The sequence below is a fragment of the Bos indicus x Bos taurus genome, chromosome 7, assembly GCF_003369695.1.
Source record: "Bos indicus x Bos taurus breed Angus x Brahman F1 hybrid chromosome 7, Bos_hybrid_MaternalHap_v2.0, whole genome shotgun sequence".
NCBI lineage: Eukaryota > Metazoa > Chordata > Mammalia > Artiodactyla > Bovidae > Bos > Bos indicus x Bos taurus.
In genome coordinates this window covers 27,059,180-27,082,810 of record NC_040082.1, presented here as the reverse complement: position 1 = coordinate 27,082,810, position 23,631 = coordinate 27,059,180, and the positions used below count along the sequence as shown (strand labels likewise).

Genomic DNA, 23,631 nt, shown 5'->3' with positions numbered 1-23,631 from the left:
TAAAATTTTATGAAAGTTTCAGCTCCCTTAAATTCCTTCTGGGCCATGTTTGATAAATAAAAGTTTTAAATGTAACAAAATAATCCAGCATTTCAAGTGAGTAATGAAAGATGTCTGCTTTAATGATTACCTGCTGTGCTATGAGTTTATTTTTGTGTTATAAAAGATGCCTGAAATTATGGCAGATATTTGCAAGTGTTTCTCTGAAGGGCAAGAACATGAAAGTGCAATCTGAATGCTATAATAAAGAAAAAAGAAAAAATTTTATTGAATAGAAACTAAGAGGAACAAATAGTTGGAGCAATTTTAAAATAAATTTCAACTATGGACATAGCATGACAATATCGACCCAAATCATATTTCCGTGTTAACTTCCTCGAGCAAAATGTAGACCTTGTAGTTTTATTACTTGAAAGCTCAGGGCAACTTTCTAAGAACATTACTTTACAATTAAAATGAAATGGACTAGCAAGTCATTTTTGAAAAAATAGGATAGTGTAGGCAAATAATCTGGATAATTTTGATACCTTGTGTCAGCAATTCTTTTGCACTAAATTTCAATAGAGTATATGGGAATGGAAAGACTGGAGAAACAAGTTTTTCTTGATGAGAAAACTTGAATCTGACTTATAGGCTTCTTTCAGGAATAACTTTTAAAATGCTAATATACTTTAAAATATTTTTATACTCTGCATGAAATTTAGACCTTATGATTATACATAGTTAATAATATAACAGGTATCTAGTCTAGTAATAACTTAAAACCAATGCTAAAGTTTATTCTCCATGAGATTTAAAACCGTTGTTAACAATTACTAGGTATTACACTCTGGCTGAATTGACTTTGACTTGACATTAAAAGGATGTTATCCTTCACCAGAAATCTCTATGTGTAAATGTCTTAAGTCTCTGGGAAACAGCCTTGATTCTGCTTTTATACGGTAAAGAAAATAGCTGAGTCAGCAGCTTGCATAGTAAAGTTTGTGATTATATAATTCCTTTTTATGGTCCGATAGTGAAAAATGTAAAGCTGTTAGAAACATAGAGGTCTGAAAGAGGAATGTCTAAAATAACTAGACATTGTCAAATTCAGAGTTCTGTTTGGGTAGTCATACAGAAAAATACTTCTAGCCAGACCTACAGTATCATTTGACCTTCCCAAGTCATACTTTTCAACAGTGGATGCAATTTTCTGAGACTGCACTTTTGACCTTGAAGATATTGAGTTATATCTTCTCAATGTTTTATTTCTCTTAGCAAACTTATAATGTTTCTGGTCCCCAAACTGACTTCATCTAAAATTCCTATCATCATATGTTTAAACTGTTAAATTCTGTAATTCTTATTTTAAATATTCAGCATACTAGGGCAAAGAGAGACATTCCAGCTCCTTTGGAACTATCTTTTTCTTATTGCATAAGTCTCTTAGCTTTCTTAATGCAGGATGTCCCTCATCTGAAGCTGGGGCTGAGGAAATAGCTGCATTGTACTGCAGCCTCAAATCTTGCTACAGCTCCCAGGCTTAGGATTCAGCTGAGCTGAAAAGAAACATGCAGGCAAAACATTGCTCTGTGGAAACTAAGGCTTTACCGAAGGAGATTTTAATAGGGTAAGTTCTTTTTCCTGAAACTTAGCTTGTCTGACTCATTTTCATGTTGTTTTTCGTGATGACTCTTAACAGAATGACCTTACGTGTAAGTTTTACTTCTATTTCTCCCTGCTTTTGCCCTGTCTTTAAATGAACTTTCTCCCTGCATTCTGCTTAGAAGATAGCAACTGAAAAGCCTTGAACAATTGCATCAGCTCCCTGCAGTTGGATATTCTTAAGCCAATCCACTTTAATTGTCCCTGATTCTTAGCTCTACTGTAATGCAATAGCATTCAAAAGCCAGGGAGCATGTTCACCAATTAGCAGAAAGGAAAAGAAAAAGTCAATGCAGCAGAACTAAAATTGAGAAGCACTAACATAAATGTTAAGAAATCACTTAACATTTCTAAGTAACTTGAAATGGATTTAACTTTCACAAGAGAAGCTGCGTTTTCTTACCTTGGATATGAATAACTCTGTCATGATCTACAGTATAGTTGTCTGAATGATGATCAGCCCAGCAGAATGAAATCAGCACCAGAAGAAGTAGACTCTTCATCTTTGTAGCCCAAATAATCTTCTTCACTGTGAGAGCATCACATACAAAGAGGCTTGTGAGATTTGGAACCCTTTGGAGTGTTGCACTGCACAACTTTTACTGCCTTATCATCCTAGAATGGGTCTGTAAAAATATTTAACCCAATCTGCTCAGAAAGTTACTGTAGCTGTCTTTGGGAGCTGAAGACTGCAGCTTTGAACAATTCCAGTTTCCCTTATGTAGTCAGAGTCCAAACAGTGTTTAACTCTATCTTTACAGAGTTGTAAATCTAAAAATTTATTTAGAACAGTATAGTTTTGATATAGAGAGTTGTAGCAAGTTAAAAGAGATATGACAAAGATATAAACAGACTTAAAAAGCAAAACCATTTAAACTTCTGAATTTGAAGTACAAGTTAATAAAACAATTTGATATAGCTACCTATGAATATTTATCACCCAGTTTAATTTGTAACTGAATATTAAGCCAGGGCAAATAAAGAATATTTGCATGAAACTTGACATCATCATTCATTTTATATATGGCTTTCTAAGCAGGTTAGATTTGCTTGTTCTAAAAAGAAAAGAGGACACACACAAAAAATGCCTGATTAAATAGAAGCAGCACATTTGTTACAGACTCACCATCTTAAACACTGCTTGGGTCTATGGTGAATAATTGAAAGTTAGAGACAAACAAGGTTAGAATTGTGTATGCTATCACTGCAGTCATCCTGATTGATTTTCATTCATTTCTACCTGAAATGCTGACGCATCAACTTGGAGTGCCAGGTAGGGTCTCTGCAGTCAGCAGAGCCTTGGCTGCAGGGAACATCCCTGCCAACCTCGCAGGGCAATTAGGCAAATGAAGAGCTGAAATAGACAGCCAGGGACAGCTCTGGTCCTGAGTGACAGTGGCAGAGCCATTGCCTGGCTATCCTCATTCAAGACCAATTTGATAAAAAGGGACACAATCCCCACAAACTTTGTCATTGTAAGGACCAAAAAGTGATTCCAAATAATACACACCAGATGACCTTTGGAGTATTTGCCAGGCAAGAATTTCAGTGTAGCTCCTCTGTTTTAATGTGGAAGCTGAGGCAGATATTAGAAGGGCTTTCTTTTCCTCTCACGCACACAGAAGCCTTAACAATACTTGGCTATTTTTAAAACTGAAATTGCACAGTACTGGCTTCTCACACTAATTTGTTTTTTCCAGGAAAGCCTGACTCCCTGGAATACTTATTAAAGAGCTCCGAGTTCGTTCCTGGAGCTCTTTGCAGGCCAGCCTCTTCTCCAGAGCCTAATGCCCTAATCACAGACGTCACCAGGTCCCTCTTGGGACCTCAGCCCCTCCCTGTTTCCTCCTCTCAAAATCATCGTGATGCTCCGACTTCAGTCTCTAGTGTTTGCTTTAAGCCTTTTCTTTTTATTATGTCACAGAAAGAAGATAGTCGATGAGCAAATTGAGAAACTTACTTTCCCAAGAAACAAAAACTGCCACCTTCAAAATTCTATCTGATTTACTGATTTTATTTTCAGAAGTTTACTTGCTTGTTCCTCTGAGGTTTTTTGGGAAATGGTTTTTTTTTTTTTGAAGCTACTGACTTTTGCCTATAGGAATACTGTTAAGAAATATTACCTGGAAATATTTTCAGTCCGGAATAATGCTTTGGGTGAAAATATATAATAAAGGTGACCTTTTGGAATTTGGAATATAATTGGCACAATTACAGACATACACATAAGATAGTAGGCCAGCTGGAACACAAGGTGCCCTGTGCTCTCTTGCTTGACATGGGAATCAGAGGAGAGGGGGAGTTGTGGAAGAGAGGGTATGAGAAAAACATACAAGTGAGCATTTAAAAATACATTCAAAGAACGGTCAAGATGAGCCAAGGCAGAGAATTTGCTATATTATCTTTCACATTAAATTGAACATCTATAGTATAACTTACACACACACACACACACACACACACACACAGTTATGCATCCTACCACAGAAGTCATCCTAATTTGTTCTCATTTTTCCTAAGGTTTATTACACATAAATTTATCTCCTTTAATTCCATATCATAGTATTAAAATTATAACACTAAGAATTCATTCCACTGTGTTATGATATAAACTATTCAATGACCCAATTTTAAAATGCAAACATCCCTGGGGGGAGGGTGGGATAGACAGTGCTGGAGATAAATAATAATAATAAAAGAGGTTCCTCTTCATTGAATGTCTGTTATCTGCCAAGTGCTCTGCTAAGCACTGTGCATATACTGGCACATGCAGTCCTTACAATAATACTGTGAAACACAAGCTTCCATTCTTCCTGACACAGTCACCTTGCTGGAGGTCACATATCTAAGAAAGCAGCAATGTTTGTGTTTCCTTCAGGCAAAAGCAGCACCTATTTTGAATTGCACTTATTTTTCTGAAAGAGAAATCTACTTATTTGTTTGGTTACCTTTTTTATTTGGGCTCTTTTACTGGAAGCTACTATGCTGTTAAACCTTTGACTTGTGTTATATGTGAATATAAAACTTTTCCCCCAAGAAGTATGAGGAGTCAGATGGCACTTTTCTTAGCCTGCTTCTGCCCTGCCTCATTTACAATACCATGCTGGTGCCATGAACACTGCCACGGTGGCTCATGTGTGGGTACGCAGACATGTGGGTACACAAATATGTGTTCATACACACACACCATCTTTAATTAAAATAGCTGAGGACATTTCACATCTTCAGTGATTTGTGATTAGAATAAATGCATATATCAGTGCAAGTACCCCACACTGGCATTAATGCAGTCCAGGTAGGAGAAAGTGGAAATGATCTTTGTTACTCTGCTGGTATAACGGCTGTCTTACCAAAAGACATGAAAATATATAAGAAAGCTTTAGGGACACAATCTTCAGATGTCTAAGCAAACTGCAGGTACACATGAGGCATTGCACACTAGACTGAGGTTCACGAGGACGAGGGCTCTGCCAGCTGTCTATGTGCTGAGCCTCAAAGGAGACCTGCTTGTCTGCGTTTGTAATGTTTTCTCTGAATGTCTAGATATTTTTGGTTAAAATTTTTCAGTTTTTTATAGGAGCAAAATTTAGAAAATTTGGGAGCTTGTATACAACCAGTTATTGTTGGCCTTGATTTAGCATTCTTAGTTCACCTGCAACTCACACACTGATGGTCTCCTTCTACAGGCTACCAAACTTTGGAACCATGATGCTGCAGCCAGCTTCAAGATGAGTTCATATGGAAATGTCTGTGTTCACAGTCACAGACATCATAGGACTGCAATTTTGCAGTTCTGCTTGAAAATTGAGCTACTATTTAGAAGCAAGATATCTAGCCAACTTAAAAGTCTCTTAGTTTTATAGACACAGAGATAAACTAACAGTCTAGTAACAAAGTGGCTAACTGCTATTTATTAAATACCTACTATGCTAAAATTATTATTTAATTAGACAATGGAGAAATAAAACCAAGTGGAAAGCATTATGCCATTTTCTGTGTCTTGAGAGGTAATGCCACATATTTCCTGAACTACTATTACAGTGGGCCCTCTGTATCCGTGGGTTTTACATCCTCAGGTTCAACCAATGTCAGGACAAATATATTTGGAAAAAAAATTCCAGAAAGTACTGAAAAGCAGAACTTTAATTTCATCTATTTTGTAGCCTTTACATTATATTAGGTATTATAAGTAATCTAGAGTTTAAAATTAGGGGAGGATGTGTTCTTGCCTGGAGAATCCCAGGGACGGGGGAGCCTGGTGGGCTGCCGTCTATGGGGTCGCACAGAGTCGGACACGACTGAAGCGACTTAGCAGCAGCAGCAGCAGCAGCAGTGCCTATATTATATGCAAATACCACTCCATTTTATATAGAGACTTGAACATCTGTCATCTGTCAGTTTTGGTATCCACAGGGCATTCTGGAACCAATTCTCACGAGGACACCTAGGGATGACTGTACTGTCCATGAAGCTTCACCCATTTAGTTGTTATATCTCAGAACAACCAAATTGAAGTCAATCTGTTTGTATACACATTTTACAGTTCTGGAAATGAGTCAGTGTGACAAATTCCCCATCATGTCAAATGAGAAGCTGAGGATCTGGACAGTCTGATGTGACCCTAGAGCCTGCACAATCCACCACCATCACTGGGAGTGTCCTGGTACCCTGAGGAATGCCAGCAGCTCTCACAGCTCTTTCAAGGATTCATACAAGCTGGAGTGCCTCTCCCCAGCCTTCTCTCACTGGGTTGTAGGCATAGCACTGATCACAGCACTGTTGGCGTAGATGTATGCATGTCCAAAGTCAGAATGCTTTCCTCACTGCATGCCCAGCACCCAGAATGATCCTTTGTGCCAAGAAGGGTGAATTTAAAACTGGACCTGGGAGAAGTACTTACCAAGACTAAAGGAGCTAAGAAGGGAGTTTCTATGCAGTTTATAAAGATCACATGTGTTATTCACGTAGAGGATGCTGAAGAGTTGGTTTGCTATGTTATTATGTTGTGTATTATTTGTTGTGTTTTTATGTGGAGGATGCTGAAGAGTTGGTTTGTTCCTCCATTGAGGGCATCATGAAATTGACCAGGTTTCAATTTAGCACTTGAAATTTAGTTTACAAATTATGAGAATCAATACAAAGGTTGCTAGAAACTGAACAAACCGTAGCATCTCATTGGACAGAATTATTCTACTATAGACTGAATCTCCTCCTCCTTGCTAGCAAGTCTGATCTAGTTAGAGGTGGGTTCATGGTCAGTGGTGCAGTGAAATGAAAAAAAGAGAAGACAAGAGAGTGCCAAAGTATACTTTTTCATTAGGTTAAATTAATTCAACTTTTAAAAATTGCTCTTTTTCTAAGATTAGTTGTTTGTCACTTGCTTCATTTGCTATTATTTTCTCCCATCCAGAAAAATAAATGACCCAATCAAAAAATGGGCCAAAGAACTAAATAGACATTTCTCCAAAGAAGACATACAGATGGCTAACAAACACATGAAAAGATGCTCAACATCACTCATTATCAGAGAAATGCAAATCAAAACCACTATGAGGTACCATTTCACACCAGTCAGAATGGCTGCGATCCAAAAGTCTACAAATAATAAATGCTGGAGAGAGTGTGGAGAAAAGGGAACCCTCTTACACTGTTGGTGGGAATGCAAACTAGTACAGCCCCTATGGAGACCAGTGTGGAGATTCCTTAAAAAACTGGAAATAGAACTGCCTTATGATCCAGCAATCCCACTGCTGGGCATACACACTGAGGAAACCAGAAGGGAAAGAGACACGTGTACCCCAATGTTCATTGCAGCACTGTTTATAATAGCCAGGACATGGAAGCAACCTAGATGTCCATCAGCAGATGAATGGATAAGAAAGCGGTGGTACATATACACAATGGAGTATTACTCAGCCATTAAAAAGAATACAGTTGAATCAGTTCTAATGAGGTGGATGAAACTGGAGCCTATTATACAGAGTGAAGTAAGCCAGAAGGAAAAACATCAACACAGTATACTAATGCATATATATGGAATTTAGAAAGATGGTAACAATAACCCGGTGTACGAGACAGCAAAAGAGACACTGATGTATAGAACAGTCTTATGGACTCTGTGGGAGAGGGAGAGGGTGGGAAGATTTGGGAGAATGACATTGAAACACGTAAAATATCATGTAAGAAACGAGATGCCAGTCCAGGTTCGATGCACGATACTGGATGCTTGGGGCTAGTGCCCTGGGACGACTCAGAGGGATGGTATGGGGAGGGAGGAGGGAGGAGGGTCTAGGATGGGGAACACATATATACCTGTGGCGGATTCATTTTGATATTTGGCAAAACTAATACAATTATATAAAGTTTAAAAATAAAATAAAAAAAAAATAAAAATTGCTCTTTTTCTAAAGTAACTTTTTTTGTTATCATTTTTACTGTTCAAATGGTCTTTATTCATGGAATAACTTTTAGGTTTTTTAAACTTTTAGGTTTTTTAAAGATCATGTGTTATTCTTATTTAGCAATATATTTTTAATGACAGCCTTACACTAGCTCATCACTTGTTTTGTTGTTTTTGATTGGCTTTATCTTCTGTTTTGACTCTGCAGGTGTGTAAAATTCAGAAGTCAGACCACTGACCCAAATGATGGCTAAAGAACTCAGACTATTGATGCATTTGAATTGTTCACTGTGTGGAGGAACCACTAGGCTGTCACCTAAGCCTCAGGATTTATAGCACACAATGGAGCAGAATGCAGAGCTGTTTGGAATATACCCAATGCTCAAAAAAGAAGTCATGACTGAAAAAAAAAAAAAAACACTTTGCTCAATTATACAACAAAATTCCCCTCAGGGAGTTAGTCTGTATAAACTCCAAGTGAACATAGCATCCGCTCTGTCTTCTTGCATTGTTCTATGAAAGTGCAAATTACTAAAGAAGCAGAAAAGAATTTATGATGCTCTGAATTAGATGTCCAGCCACAGACATCATGATGACCTCCAACTCAAGCCATCATCAGTGTGCTGCTTCCTTGGCATGATTCATTGGTAACCTGAGAAGGTGGGGAAAGTCCTCGGTCAGGAGGAAGGAACTTTCCCACCTTCTCAGCTTGTTCCCTCAGTGGCTCAGTGGTAAAGAATCTGCCTGCCCAGCAGGAGATGTGGGTTTGATCCTTGGGTCGGGAAGATCCCCTGGAGAAGGAAATGGCAACTCACTCCAGTATTCTTGCCTAGGAAATCCCATGGACAGGTGGGCTACAGTCCATGGGGTCACAAAAGAGGTGGACACAACTTTAGCAACTGAACACCAGGAGGAGGAAGGAAATGTGAGTTCTACAAGAAGCATCATAATCAAAACATCATGTCTTAACTTTTTCACCTACAAAATAGTAGTATTTTGTTTCCTAAGGTGGGAAGTTTTTGAAAAAGTATAAAAACTATGCAGCTTGTATTGTTATCAATACAAGTTCACCTCAGACCTGATCAATTTTTATGGCGAAATGCAAGAAAAATAACAAACTAAAGATATCTCCTTCTCAAAGGCTGGTGAGTTCTAAAAAGTTCACTATCTCTTATACATGGAATCTAAAAAAAAAAATGATACAAATGAACTTATACAAAACAGAAATATACCCACAGACATAGAAAACAAACTTATGGTTACCAAAGGGAAAGGGGAATGGAGGAATAAATTAGGAATTTGGGATTAACATGTACACACTAGTATATATACAATAGGTAACCATCAAGGGCCTTCTGTGTAGCACAGAAAACAATACTTATATATACAGAGAACTATACTGTAATAACTTATAAAGGAAAAGAAGCAGAAAATATACATATATATGTGTACATATATACATATACACACACACGCACACACACACACATATATATATAACCCTGAATCACTTTGCTGTACACAACAGTGTAAATGAACTATATTTCAATTAAAAAACAAAGGTCACTATTTGGAATGAGCACAGGAATGAAAACACAGCAGAGGGCAGGAGCAACAGGAAGCCCATTAATAAAGCAAATTCCCAGGGCCCTAAACCAGGACTTCTGAATCAGAACTGAGGATGAGGCCCGCCCGCAGTGCTTGACAAGCCCTGCCCCCTCCCCCAGGTGAATCTGACGCAGGCTCAGTTGGAGAAGCACGTGCCTAAGCCTTTAATACCAGGCATTCTTCATCTGGTGGTTCAGGGAGCCGAAGCCAAATCATCACGCTGAGGACAAGGAAGCAACCGACTGACCATGTCCAGATTACAAGGTCACCATGATGTCTGGTAATGTTACAGGTTTAGACTAATTGAACTTAGGGTCTTCACAATTCTCCAAATAAGCTGCATTTTAAATTTTATGAGTTTTTTTTTTCTTCCTCCTCCATACTTTGAAATCAGCCTGTTTAATTCCTATTTTCCCCTAAATTTTTCATTTCAAAGATGCTTTTATCTTTTCTCATTTTGCTTTTCTGCTTCTGTTTCTCTATTTGTTACCTACAGACTTACCCATGCACTGTATCTTCATTTTTTCCCTCTTTTCCCTATATTTATTGTATATATTACATTACTTGGTAATTGATGTGATCATATGATTTATCATCCAAACCGGAGCACAGGGTGAACAGAAAAACTATAACTATATGGGAAACAGTGCGATGTAAATTGGGTCTATCGTAGGGAGAAGGGCGTGTGTTATGAGTGTAATGGAGGAAAGGCACACTTCAGTTTTGTTCTTTGACCTGCCACTTTCTAGTTGTGTGACTGTAAGTGAAGTCGTTCAACTGCTTCTGGGTCAAATATTTTATCCATCACTTGGAATAGTTGATGACAAATATCAAACTCTTCCACATGTTCACTGTTGTTCTTATTGGTATTTAACTTTTTCTTACCAGAGATATCAGACCCTCCATTCTACTCACTTTGCATTTTAGGACTGTCCTCCTCAGCAAACAAATTCATGGATTTTTAAATGGATGACATCAATAATGCTTGTTTAAGTAGCATTTTGAATCACTTACTGCTTTTTGGCTCAGTGTTCTTTGCCCGCTCTTTCTTAGAGAATTTGGGACAAATTGGTAAAATTTGGGACAAACTCAGCAACTCTTCACTTAATCAAAGCACATTAGCTCCAGCTGCTTGTTGACCCATCTGAACCTACTTTAGGTAATTCTTGGGGCGGCTGCTGCTGCTGCTGCTAAGTCGCTTCAGTCGTGTCCGGCTCCGTGTGACCCCATAGACGGCAGCCCACAGGCTCCCCTGTCCCTGGGATTCTCCAGGCAAGAACATTGGAGTGGGTTTCCATTTCCTTCTCCAATGCATGAAAGTGAAAAGTGAAAGTGAAGTCACTCAGTCGTGTCCGACTCCTAGCAACCCCACGGACTGCAGCCTATCAGGCTCCTCCATCCATGGGATTTTCCAGGCAAGAGTACTGGAGTGGGGTGCCATTGCCTTCTCCAGAGGAGGAGGTTAGATTTCTCCAAAACCAGCTTTATGAAAGTATTCCACAGTGCTTTTGTATGTGATTGTTTTTCTAAAACAAACATAAAAGCACAAATTATATTTGGTATTTATAGTGTCAATTCCTTCGATCTCTAGGGAGTAAGGGAGAAAGCAATGCATATACATACTAATTAGCACAGTGACTTATGTGGACTTGTTTCTGAATAACTAATACTGGCATTGCTGAACAAATAAGTGAATGAAGCTTATACAGCAAGATTCTGACACTTTCAGGTTATAACTATGTGAAACCCTAACAGAGTGATGCTAGGGAACATTCCATTCAATGTTTATTTACATGCAATACCTTTGGCTGGAATTGTATTGGAGAGTAGGTAGTATAAACTGTGCTTTTCCAATCTTGTGAGATAATACCAGTGGATAGGTAGATATCAAAATCCACTCTTATGACAAGAAAGAAAGAAAAACAGAAGTTGTTAACTATAGTAAGGCCTGTGCATTTACAATGGCAATCAGTAAACTCTCTTCTGAGGTTATGGCAAGGAAATTCCAGACTTGCTCTCAGTATACTACAATATTCTAGTCTGAATACTAGTGGATAATTCACAGGTTGCTGGAGAGAAAAATAGTATGAGAGATGGGCAGTCTTAGGACACCAAAGTCCTGGAGTGTTCGGACATTGCCTCAGTAGGTTGGGCATGTTGTGTGAGTGCTCTCTATGTGTCTTCTGCAGGGTTCTCACAGCAACTCAAAAGCCTTTTAGTTACATGAGATTTCTAGGTTTTCAGAGTGGGGGCGTGTCTTCTATAATTAATAGTCTGTTTCTTAACCAGAGAGTTGTTAGTAGAGGAAGTCAATAAATACATGCTTAGCAATACATTTTGATGATAACTGTGAGATTAAAAGACAATAAATCTTTTGTCTTCCTTTCTGTTTACTTTTGGGAATTTATCCTACTTGTGTTGCCCTAAAAAAAATTATTTTACCATAGAACATTAAGAATTAGGCTATAACTAGTATGAATATTGCATTGCTATGCAATTAAAATGCATCCTTCATAGAATGTAGAAAACATTCATTTTCTATCATTAGAGTAAAGAAAATGTTCAAAAATCAAAATCTCATGAGCAATTCTTAAATTTGTTGGTATATAAATTAGCAGTTCTATCATTTCACAAGCTCACTCATAACTTCTTTTCTATTTTGATTGCTGTCAGGGTGTATTGGCATTATAATCATGATCAAATTATGGGAGTAATAAGTCTACATACTAGAGGTTATTTTGATTAAAATTTAAATGTCACTAAAATTTTGTTTATGCCCTGGAATAATTTCCTCAAAAACCAAACAAGAAAAATGTGTATCGATGTTAGCATTGTTCTGAAAAATTTCTTTACTTTAAAGAATATACTTGATAGGCATACTTGTACAGGAAACACATCATTTTATATAGTCATTCTTCCTTGAGTCATGATCAAAATTCTTAGCACAAATAACAAGCATTACATTGAATAATATAAAGTTAGACCTTAAAATATTTTTGTTAATGTATAAAATCAAATGACTGGCTGCCATATCAGTAATACTGAATGATTTTTGAATACTGACAAGGAATTTGGCACTAAATTAAGAACTCTACAAAGGTAGATGTATTCCCTAGTGAAGTGCAATTCAAATAGGACTTGAACACAGGCATTTTAAAGAGACTGGAAGGCCCATTGGCCAAGGATAGTAATAGTTTTAGTAAGCAGTCTTTTTCTGAAGCATTGCAAAAGAATGAATATATATGAAGACTACTAAGAGTTTAGATGGCTATCTCATTGTTTCCTAACATATAACATCCAAAAACAGATGAAAGTGAATAAAATACCACAGTTTCCATTTTTAACTACTCTTCTACATCATTTTAAAGCCATGGAAAATAACTCTCTTCGTATTTTAATGGGAAAATATGAATAAAATCACGAGTGTTAGGACTACTTTTAAATGTAGGTTACATAAAAATAAGTTAAACTCCAGCTTATATTCATGCAACTAAATAAATGCAAACCTCTTGGCAATAGACTTTATAATTTGAAACAAAAAATGTTTTAATTTAAACTAGAAGTAGAGTTATATGGATAGAAAACTGATCATAACATCACTTAGAAAAACTGCTTTTGAAAGTACTTCTAATTAAACTTGCAAAACAGTGTTTTAGACTGTTTCATTTAAAATTTTAGCATTTGTTATAAAATTCAAAATTTCAACAGCTGTCAGTTAAACATCATGTTAAAACTGAATCTAAAAATACAACTGCAAATCATCTACAGGACAGCTTTGGTGGATCACAGATGTGACAGTAACAAGTTTTCAACATAATGCAAAATCCAACTCTAAGCCCCCACTGCATCCCACATGGAATTCTAAACTAGATAACAACGAGAATCAGGCAACTCACATATATTTTAAACGATGATCAAACTCTGAGAAGGTGTAGAATGATGTTAAATATATGTCAATCCTGACTTTTTACTAAGCACACCGAAGAGTTTTATGAGCAATGTTTTGCTGTGGTATCTTATCATACTAAGTCATGATAAACGCAAAAATAAATCCATTCATGATCTTTAGCAGCAAAAGCTTCTCTCCTCTCCGCTTGATGCAGTCGCCACCTCTCTTGGCTGTAACTTTTAAGATATCGTCCAAGACCCTGAAGCAGGTTTACTATTGGTCCACATCCTACGTCAAAGCATGATCTCATCAGAATTCAGTTCATTGGCCTAGGGATAACAAAGGCTGTTCCAGTCCAAAAGGCTGTGTCTACACAGAACAAAAAGGGAGTATCCAGTATTCTCCAATTAACTTGGCAAATATTGACAACTAAGCTCATTAAATCAAGTTTCCAAATTGGTTTTGTGATACAAGACACAACCCAAGAATACATCTTAATAGATTTTTTAAAGTTATAGTTATCTTTGAGTGTATTTTAAGCTTTTAAAACTAAGTAATCCTCCTTTATATCTTCTTGAGCTGAGGAATTTGTTCGTTCTGAAAACAACCAAAATCACTTAATCAGCCTTGTTTATAGCACTGAAGCTCAGTCGGTTAGAGCTGACTATCTTAGACTCTAAAATATCTATGTAATTTATAACTTTCGTAAAGAATGCCATTTAAAACTTTTATGTTATGTAAGTATTAGGCTTGCCATTGACTTAGAAGTAAATAATCAGCTAGGAGTATAGTGTACAAAAATGCGGGCAGTATTATCACAAGAAATACAGAAATTGGGTGCACATAAATCTCAAAGCTTTTTCAGTGTCCTAAATACCATGAAATTACACTCCCACCTCTCCACAGACTTTCCCCTTCAGTTTGCTTCCAAATTCCCACCATTAGAGTTGCCAGTATGAAGTTCCCCTAGGTCTTTTCTATTTCAAACTTGAACATGTTTTTTTTTCAAGATATTATGGAGAGCTTCATATCCATGCTAGTGAAAGCAGTGTAAAACTGAGAGTTCTGGGGTGAGTACTGTCAGAGTTAAGGAATAAATGGCCAATCATGAACAACGACATAAAGATCAGAATTCTCATCAATGCCAGGTAAATGAGAGTTGTGTACTGTTTGTGTTCTAAGGCACAGTGGTAAAGAGTCCACCTGCTAATGCAGAAGAATCAGGTGACGCAGGTTGGATCCCTAGGTTGGGAAGATCCCCTGCAGTAGGAAATGGCAACCCGCTCCAGTATTCTTGCCTGGAAAATTCCATGATCAGAGGAGACTGATGGGCTACAGTCTATGGGGTCATAAAGAGTAGGACATGACTGAGCAGCTGAGCACGGTGACCTTTGAATAGTCGCTTTCACCTTGCTAACTTAAGGAAGTATGCAGAAATATCTCTATCTAGGTGATAAAATGTAGTCCTGAGAGTAAAGTACCTAGAAAGAAAGGGATATGGTTCAGTTCAGTCGCTCAGTCGTGTCCGACTCTTTGCGACCCCATGGACTGCAGCACGCCAGGCCTCCCTGTCCATCACCAACTCCTGGAGTTCACTCAGACTCCTGTCTATTGTGTTGGTGATGCCACCCAACCATCTCATACTCTGTTGTCCCCTTCTCCTCCTGCCCTCAATCCTTCCCAGCATCAAGATCTTTTCCAATGAGTCAGTTCTTTGCATCAGGTGGCCTAAGTATTGAGTTTCAGCCCAAGCATCAGTCCTTCCAATGAATATTCAGGACTGATCTCCTTTAGGATGGACTGGTTGGATCTCCTTGCTGTCCAAGGGATATGGTAACCCTGTACAAGTTTCAAAAATGAACTGCTATCAAAAATTTTTTTTAAAAACCTTCCAAACTGAACAGTCACAGCCCTCAGGTGTTGGTAATAACTGCACACCTGAAAATCATTTTTAGTGTACACAATACTGCAAGGAGATCAAACCAGTTAATCCTAAAGGAAATCATCCCTGAATACTCATTGGAAGGGCTGATGCTAAAGCTGAAGCTCCAATACTTTGGCCACCTGATGCAAACAGCCAACTCATTTGAAAAGACCCTGATGCTGGGAAAGATTGAAGGCAGAAGAAGAGGGAGACAAAGGATGAGATGGTTGGATGGCATCATGAATTCAATCGACATGAACTTGGGCAAATTCTGGGAGATGGTGAGGGACATGGAGACCTGGCATGCTGCAGTCCATGGGGTCACAAAGAGTCAGACACGACTTGGTGACTGAACAACAAATCCTGCAAATACAGAGAGAACCACTAAAGGTATAAATACCATAGGAAACAAAATGCAAATGACTGATTCAGTGTTCATTTGCAGACAGTAGTTTAAAAGGCAAAAGCCCCTACCACTGAGAAACAAGCAGAAAGAACAAGAAAAGGAGGAGGGGGAAGGAAATGAGGAATTGGAGGGGAAAGGAAGAGATGGAAAAGGAGAAGGAGGGGGAAGAATACATAGCAACTGGGCCGTGGACAAGGAGCAGTGATCTTAGTGCTGATGGACCCCTGAAAAAGGCAGCCAGCAACACAGCCACTGGCAATGGAGGGATGACTTGAAGGACAGATATCCCAATAGAGAAAAAATGGCCAGGCTATGCAAACAAATCTGAACAGATCCAGGGAGGGAAAAACCAATCTGACAGACCTTAAGGGCTCCTTAATTATGCACTGTGCCATGTGAGACCACAATTCAATTATCCATTCAGCACTATTATATGTCAGACCAGTAGAAGTAAGGTTCAGCTTCAGATTGCAAAGCATTTATTACTCTTTGGGGAGGCTGCGAAGCAGGAGACAGAGCAGGATGCTAACTGCATAGAGGCATCTCTGTAAGATACTACAGGAGAAAGAGGAAGAGCTCTCTGGCAATACAGTGGGAAGGGCAACGCCTGGAGCTGTGAAATGCAGTAGCCTTGGAAGGCAACTAACCCTGGTGCCTGGGAGGGGATGGGAATGGTTTCACAAAGAAAGTGACTTCTCAGCTGGATCTGAAAGGCAAGAAGGAGCTAGAGAAGAGGGGAAGGGATACTGCTGTCCATGAGAATAGCATGTACAAAGGAAGTGAGCTATGAGAGACTTGGGCTGCTCATGTGACTGCACGTATTAACAGCTCCCTGTGACCAAAGAGTAGGATAATGAGAATGAATTGGCTGGAGATGATGCCGGACAGGCAGGCAGGGGCAGGGACAAGGCCTTAAAGGTCATGCTTATTTGCGTTTTTCCTGGTGCTGCCAGCTTTTCTAAACGAAGTTCCATAACCACTAAGAGTTATTTACCTCATCCTTACACATCTCATAATTGTTATTTAGTCACTAAGTCATGTCCGACTCTTTTAGACCCCATGGACTGTAGTCTGCCAGGCTCCTCTGTCCATGGGATTTCTCAAGCAAGAATACTGGAGTGGGTTGCCAGGGGATCTTCCCAACCCAGAGATTGAACTCACATCTTCTTCTGCTTGGCAGGTAGATTCTTTACCACAGAACACCTGGGAAGCCCACATCTAATAATACCCTAAAAATACAACCTTGTTAGAGTACATTACTAAGAGGGATTTTTTCTTTCTCTTGAAGTATAGTTGATTTATAATGTTTCAGGTATACAGCAAAGTGATTCAGATATATATATATATATATATATATATATATATATATATATATATGTATACACATTCTTCAGATTTTTTTCATTATAGGTTTTACAAGACAATGAATATAATCCCCTGTGCTTTACAGTAGGTCCCTGTAGTTCCTTTTATATATAGGAGTATGTGTCTGTTAATCCCAAATTCCTTATTTTTTCCTCCCTGCCTTTCCCCTTTGGTAACCATAAGTGTATTTTCTAGATTTGTGAGTTTCTGTTTTGTAAGTTCATAATTTTTTAGATTCCACATATAAGTGATACAGTATTTGTCTTATTTCACTTAGTATGATAATCTATAGGTCCATCTATGTTGGGACAAATGACATTTCATTCTTTTAATGGCTGAGTAGTGTTCCATGGTATGTATATACCACATCTCTTTATCTATTCCTTTGTTGATGGACATTTAGGTTGCTTACACACGTTGGCCATTGTGAATAGTGTGGCAGTAAACATTGGGGTGCGTGTATCTTTTCAAATTAGAGTTTTCATCTTTTCTGGATATATGCCCAGGAGTGGGACTGCTGATCACATGGTAGTTCTTTTTTAATTTTTTAAGGAACATCTATATTGTTCTCCATAGTGAAAGTGAAGTCGCTCAGTCATGTCCGACTCTGTGATCCATGGACTGTAGCCCACCAGGCTCCTCTGTCCATGGGATTTTCCAGGCAAGAATACGGGAGTGGGTCGCCATTTCCTTCTCCAGGGGATCTTCCCAATCCAGGGATCAAACCCGGGTCTCCCACATTGTAAGCAGATGCTTTACCATCTGAGCCACCTGGGAAGTTGGCTCCATAGTGGGTTAACAGTGTGGGAGGGTTCCCTTTTCTCCACACCCCAAGAAGGATTTTCTTAATCATGTTATGTCATCTTTTTACTAAGGAAGATACAAACATAACACACTTTAATAATATTTCCAATTTTTATGAAAGTAAAATGGTCTTAAAGTAAAGTTGTGAAGTTGCTCAGTCGTGTCCGATTCTTTGTGACCCCACGGACACCAGGCTCCTCCGTCCGTGGGATTTTCCAGGCAAGAATACTGGAGTGGGTTGCCATTTCCTTCTCCAGGGATTCTTCCTGACCTAGGGATCGAACCCAGGTCTCCCGCATTGTAGACAGATGCTTTACCATCTGAGCCACCAGGGAAGTCCAACATCATAGTTTGCTAACATCATAGTTTTTAAAATGGTCTTAAATGGTCTTAAAAGTAATGTGTTAACTTTTACTATTGGATTCTCAGTCTTTAGGGTGGCCAGATTAACATGATATTGCTATAAATTCAATGATTAGTGTAATTATGGAAAACATCAACATTTTAACACATTTTCATATTGGGCTATAGCAAAAGACTGTCAAGCCACATACTTTAAAGTGCTTCTAGGCATATTTTATAGGATTTGAGAGCAGAATTCAGCCCATTTCATGGACACATAACAGCTGGAATGCAAGCTCCAAGAAGGTAGAAACTGTTCACCAGGATATCTTCTGCACACAGTAGGAGCTTGGAGGTGCTGGTATTGCTCTGTACACTGCAGGCTGAACGGCAGGCTCAGTGTGGATATTATACAATATGCACAACCATGTGCTATGGCTCTCTAGATACTAGACACACCACACACATCCTACCTACCTACTGAAGAAATCATCACATTTCGTACAAATTTAGAAAACAGTCATTTAATTTTCAAATGATGAATGAAGCACTAAAAGTGCCTGGCTCCGTGTTAATGTTACAAAAGTTTAAGCCCCCTCAGGACCAAAAAAATGTATTTTATTAGTCTTTGTACTCCTGGCATGTAATGAGTTTTCAGTGAGTATTGAATGAATGAATTAAAAAGACTGGCATTTCTGTGGTTCTAAATGCAGCTGATGAAGGGTGTCCTAGAGTTAACTAAGTAATTACTAGAGTCATTCAGTTATTCCACTTTTTGTATTGATTGTTGTGACCCTTTCTGGCCTACCTCAACCTCAGCCTGTCCCCTTTCAACTTTGCTGCTTGTTTGAAAAGGTAATCTACATAATCTGACATAAAAGGAACCACTTTTGGCCAAAAGCATATGACCACCTGTACCTTCTTCCAAGTATTTCCACACAAGTTCTGGAAGTCCATTTGTGGAACAACATAAGGCATAAAGCTTGAACAGCATTTGTATGGACTCTTATTGTTAACTGTCTACCTCTATCCGCATCATCAGTCCCCAGCCCATCTTATTAACAGAACATTCTCACACCAATAGAGAAGAAACACAGTACAAGCCACTGAAGGCCTCGTATGAGTAGAATTATTTTTCATCAGCATTTCCTATTTGATTTCTTCCAGATCATTTAAAATTGTACTAACCACCAATGGCAGAGACAAAACAAAACCTAGGTTTGTAAAATGTAGTCAAACAGGAACTAAAAAGGGAAAGAACGAGACATGAAGCCAAATTATCTATCTCATTTCCTCCTATGTGCTAATTTAAAATTTGCTTAAGGGTCATGACTTTTGATGTGCTCCTTGCATGATATCTGACTTCTTTCATGAAAAGGGAAAGGTATGACAAAGAAGCAGCTGTTGCTAGCGGTGAAAAAGTAGAAAAGGGAGCGAGGCCAGTCTGTCAAATATAATCACCTTACAGAGGTTCTCTGAACCCTGCTGTCCTTTTCTGCCATGCTAATGGAAGGCTCCCTGGGCTTAGAGGAGAAACAAAGACAGTGAATAGTTATTGCAGCCATAAAGTAGGAAGTTTCAATGTCTTTGGACTTCAGATGGTAATTTCCAGCAATGAATGAATTCAGAGGCAACTATGTCACCTCTTCATTCTGCTAATGCTGAAACGCATCAAATCTAATGCCAACATAGGCATTGCCCCAGCCCCCACTAAATCTTACCACTTTAGAGACAGTCTGCAAATGAACTTGGAAATGCTCACTGAACCTGTGATGCTGGATCAAGGAGTGGGGGGAGATGGTAAAGGAGGTGGGGTGCAAAGTGACTCAGAACAAAAGAAGGTCATTATTTCAGGAAGTTCAAGGGCAGGATAATGTTTATTTTCTTCACATCTGGAAGGGTGTGTTATTTTTTCACTCATTCCTAAATTTCAAGGGAAGAATTTCATTCTGTCAAAATGCCATTGCTTAAAAAAAATAGGTTAAGTTAGCTGTTTGACAGTTAAGCGAGTTAAGGGGACAGGTGTTTGGAATAAGATTTCCTCTTCCAAAAGAGGAAATACACTCAAAATAATGTATACAAATAAACTGGTATGAAAAGGGGCAATTTGTCATTAAAAAGAAAAAAAAAACCTACAGGAAAGAAAATAGGAAAAGAGTAATCTCATTGAATCATTAACTTCAATGATCTGGTTTAGGCAAAATCAGTTTTTAAGAAATGCACAATTGGCAAATATTCTCTCACATGTAGTGAATGGCCTAAGGATGCATCTGCTGTTTCTCCCTTTGAGAAGAAGAGCATGGCCCTCAGGAACCCTTCACTATGATTTGCATTTTTAGTGATAGTTTAGTAAGGTCTTTGCAAAATAACCCTGTTTGCCAAAGCATAAATTTCTATTTAGTCATATGCACAGGCAAAATAAATAGCTACTTAATGGCATCATATGAAAAGCATTTATTCAAAAATACTTAGGAAAAAGTACATAAAATGTAGTCTATATCACCATTATGGAATCCAAACCAGGAAGGACCTCTTTAAATCCCACTGGATTGCATCTGGTGTCATACTTATGTGATTAGACCCTCAGCTTCCCCAACTGCAATGCAACTGCCTTGATCAGAGCAGTGCCCACACTGTAGTATCAGTCCTTGAATCTTCAGCATTTAGGCTAGAAGAATACCCTCATGCCTATCTTACAATTTGTATCTATCAGTTTTAATATTTTAGAACACTCTATTCTTTGATATACATAATGGGAAGAGAAAAAAGAAAATATCAGGAAGACTGATAAACTGTTAATTTGTGCTTTTTGCTGTTAGAATGTCTAAATTCCAGAATTGCATTTATATAGAATATTCCTAGTTACTGCTCTTAAACAGAAACATTTAAAGAATATTTTTATCCCAGTATCCATTTATCTCTATGCAGCAGCATAGTTCCTGTCATGCTTTATTTGGTTCTCTTCACAAACTTACCAGTGCCCACAATGGATCTGGCATGAGCTCACTGGCACAGTCCCACTTTAAGAAGTTCTCATTCTCAATTGCAAAATGAAGCTGCCTTCAAAATACTAGCATAATTGGCAAATCAAATTTCCTCCAATAATTAAATGCACATGAAAAACAAATGACTGTTGACCTCTTTAGTTGGCACCCACTATTTTGGATAATTTCTTGGCTGGTATTTGCCATATGCAGATCTGAGTCTTTTTTTTTTTCCTTTTGTGATAATGGGTATGTCAGGAAAGCTTATTTAAATGGGAGACATTAATATAGACTGGGGAGACAGCCCTAAAAAATGATGCATTCAGGGCAGTGGTAGAGAGAAGCGGGAAACCTTCAGCTTATGGACACGGAGAAATTGTTACTTATAATCAATCCCACTAATAAAACCATGAGCCAAGGAAACTAGCCAAGGAGCTGAAGGCCACGACAATATTCAGTTGCCAACCAAAGCCCACTTGGCCAATCGCTGATGGAGGTCAGCAGCACCATGAGGAATGTAAATTCAATGTTCTGTATTCAGGCAAGTGCAGTTCGTAGTACAGACATTGTATTTATACAGCCCAAAATGCCATTTACAGTGAGATTGCTTGAAGGATATGCAAAGTCTACAATAGTCACATAGTCTACTTTATTTAAATTTGCTCAGTCCACCAGTCAACCACTCCAATTATTAGGTCCCTGTTTGTATAAGATTTTCTTTTCTCATGACAATTAATTTGACTATCCTTCCTATTTGGAGTAAGTGGGTGGAGAGGGTTTGGAGTTGCTGGATTAGTGTGCATGCTAAGGCGTTTTAGTCGAATCCGACTCTGCGACCCTAGGGACTATAGTCCACAAGACTCCTGTGTCCATGGGATTCACCAGGCAAGAATACTGGAGTAGGTTGCCATTTCCTTCTCCAGACCAAAATGGAATGATCTGAATGCTAAGTGGTGACTGTCTTCACTGTCAAACTGTTAGACTGATACAGACAGTGAACTACTGAAAATCAGAATCACAGGCATTTGAGTAGTGACGATGACTAACATTGTCAGCCCGTCCTGCGTTTCCCTAGAGGGAATAGCTGCCTACTTAGATATTTTTCAGGGAAATAAAAGGCCTCAAGACTGAAATACAATTTTTTTTTTTTCCCACTGATTAGCCAAGAAGAGTAAAAAGGCAAAAGGGGTCTCTGGAAGAGAATGGAGTACCCATAAAAGCAACTTCAACTACTTGAGTATTTTACCTAGGGCAAGCTCTAATGAGGGGATAATATTGAGAGACCACAAAGGGATGATTTTGAATCCCAAAGTGGAATCAAATGTACAGACTAAGCCTAAGTAATAACCAATTTTCTCAGAATTGCACAAAGTTCTTTACTTACTAAATGTCCCTCAGTTCAGTTCAGTTCAGTTGCTCAGTCGTGTCCGACTCTTTGTGACCCCATGAATCGCAGCCCGCCAGGCCTTCCTGTCCATCACAAACTCCCGGAGTTCACTCAGACTCAAGTTCATTGAGTCAGTGATGCCATCCAGCCATCTCATTGTCTTGTCTTCCCCTTCTCCTCCTGCCCCCAATCCCTCCCAGCATCAGTTTTTTCCAATGAGTCAGCTCTTCGCATGAGGTGGCCAAAGTACTGGAGTTTCAGCTTCAGCATCATTCCCTCCAAAGAAATCCCAGGGCTGATCTCCTTCAGAATGTCCCTAGATATTTTAAATTTATTACATACTGATTTTAATATAGACTGCAATATGTGTGTGCATCATTTACATATAAAAGTAAGCAAACCAAGTAGTTTGCACACATGTACACATGTGCGTGCACAAACACAATTACAGTTGGCTAATTCTAAGCTCAAATGTACACACATCTTTTAAAAAAAGGTTTTCATTGGATTCATACAGAATTTTTCCCTCTGAAAATCAGAGCTAGAAAATTCTATATGAACAAACAAAAAACATTGAATTTCTCTTCATTCTTTCTTAGCTTCAAAGTTAAAGGACTAAAGTTATTTTACATTTACAGTATTATTAGTTCACTAGTTTCTTCAAAGAACTGTTTTTTAAAGGACCACCCAGAAGATTCAACTAATTGAGGAAGCAATCTTCAGTTTACTTGAAAAGAAAGACTGCATGGGACACATTTCCTGGCACCAGTTCTCTGTCATATGTTTTGACTGGATATAATGCAAAGGACAATCTTAAAATTTAAAAATAACTTGGTCTTTTCTTTCTGCTCCTAAAACACCCAAAGCAAGAAAACAGT

At 38.4% G+C, this 23,631-nt stretch overlaps 1 protein-coding gene and 1 long non-coding RNA gene across 4 annotated transcripts in view; one reads left to right on the top strand and one right to left on the bottom strand.

Moving 5' to 3' along the window:
- HAPLN1 (hyaluronan and proteoglycan link protein 1) overlaps positions 1 to 23,631 on the bottom strand; it is an 81,193-nt gene that overhangs the window by 36,595 nt on the left and 20,967 nt on the right. The window contains exons 1-2 of one of the 3 annotated variants that reach the window (XM_027545673.1): positions 13,549 to 13,754; positions 2,048 to 2,173 (exon numbers count right to left, since the gene is read on the bottom strand). In XM_027545673.1, coding sequence (XP_027401474.1) covers positions 2,048 to 2,147 — 100 coding nt within the window. In that variant the 5' untranslated portion in view covers positions 2,148 to 2,173; positions 13,549 to 13,754. Of the gene's footprint in view, positions 1 to 2,047; positions 2,321 to 13,548; positions 13,755 to 23,631 lie in introns of those variants that run through there. The other 2 variants (XM_027545672.1, XM_027545674.1) reach the window with 2 other exon arrangements.
- Positions 1,486 to 8,462, top strand: LOC113895031. The gene is made up of 2 exons (XR_003511742.1): positions 1,486 to 1,609; positions 8,253 to 8,462. It is a non-coding gene; the product is annotated as an uncharacterized LOC113895031 (long non-coding RNA).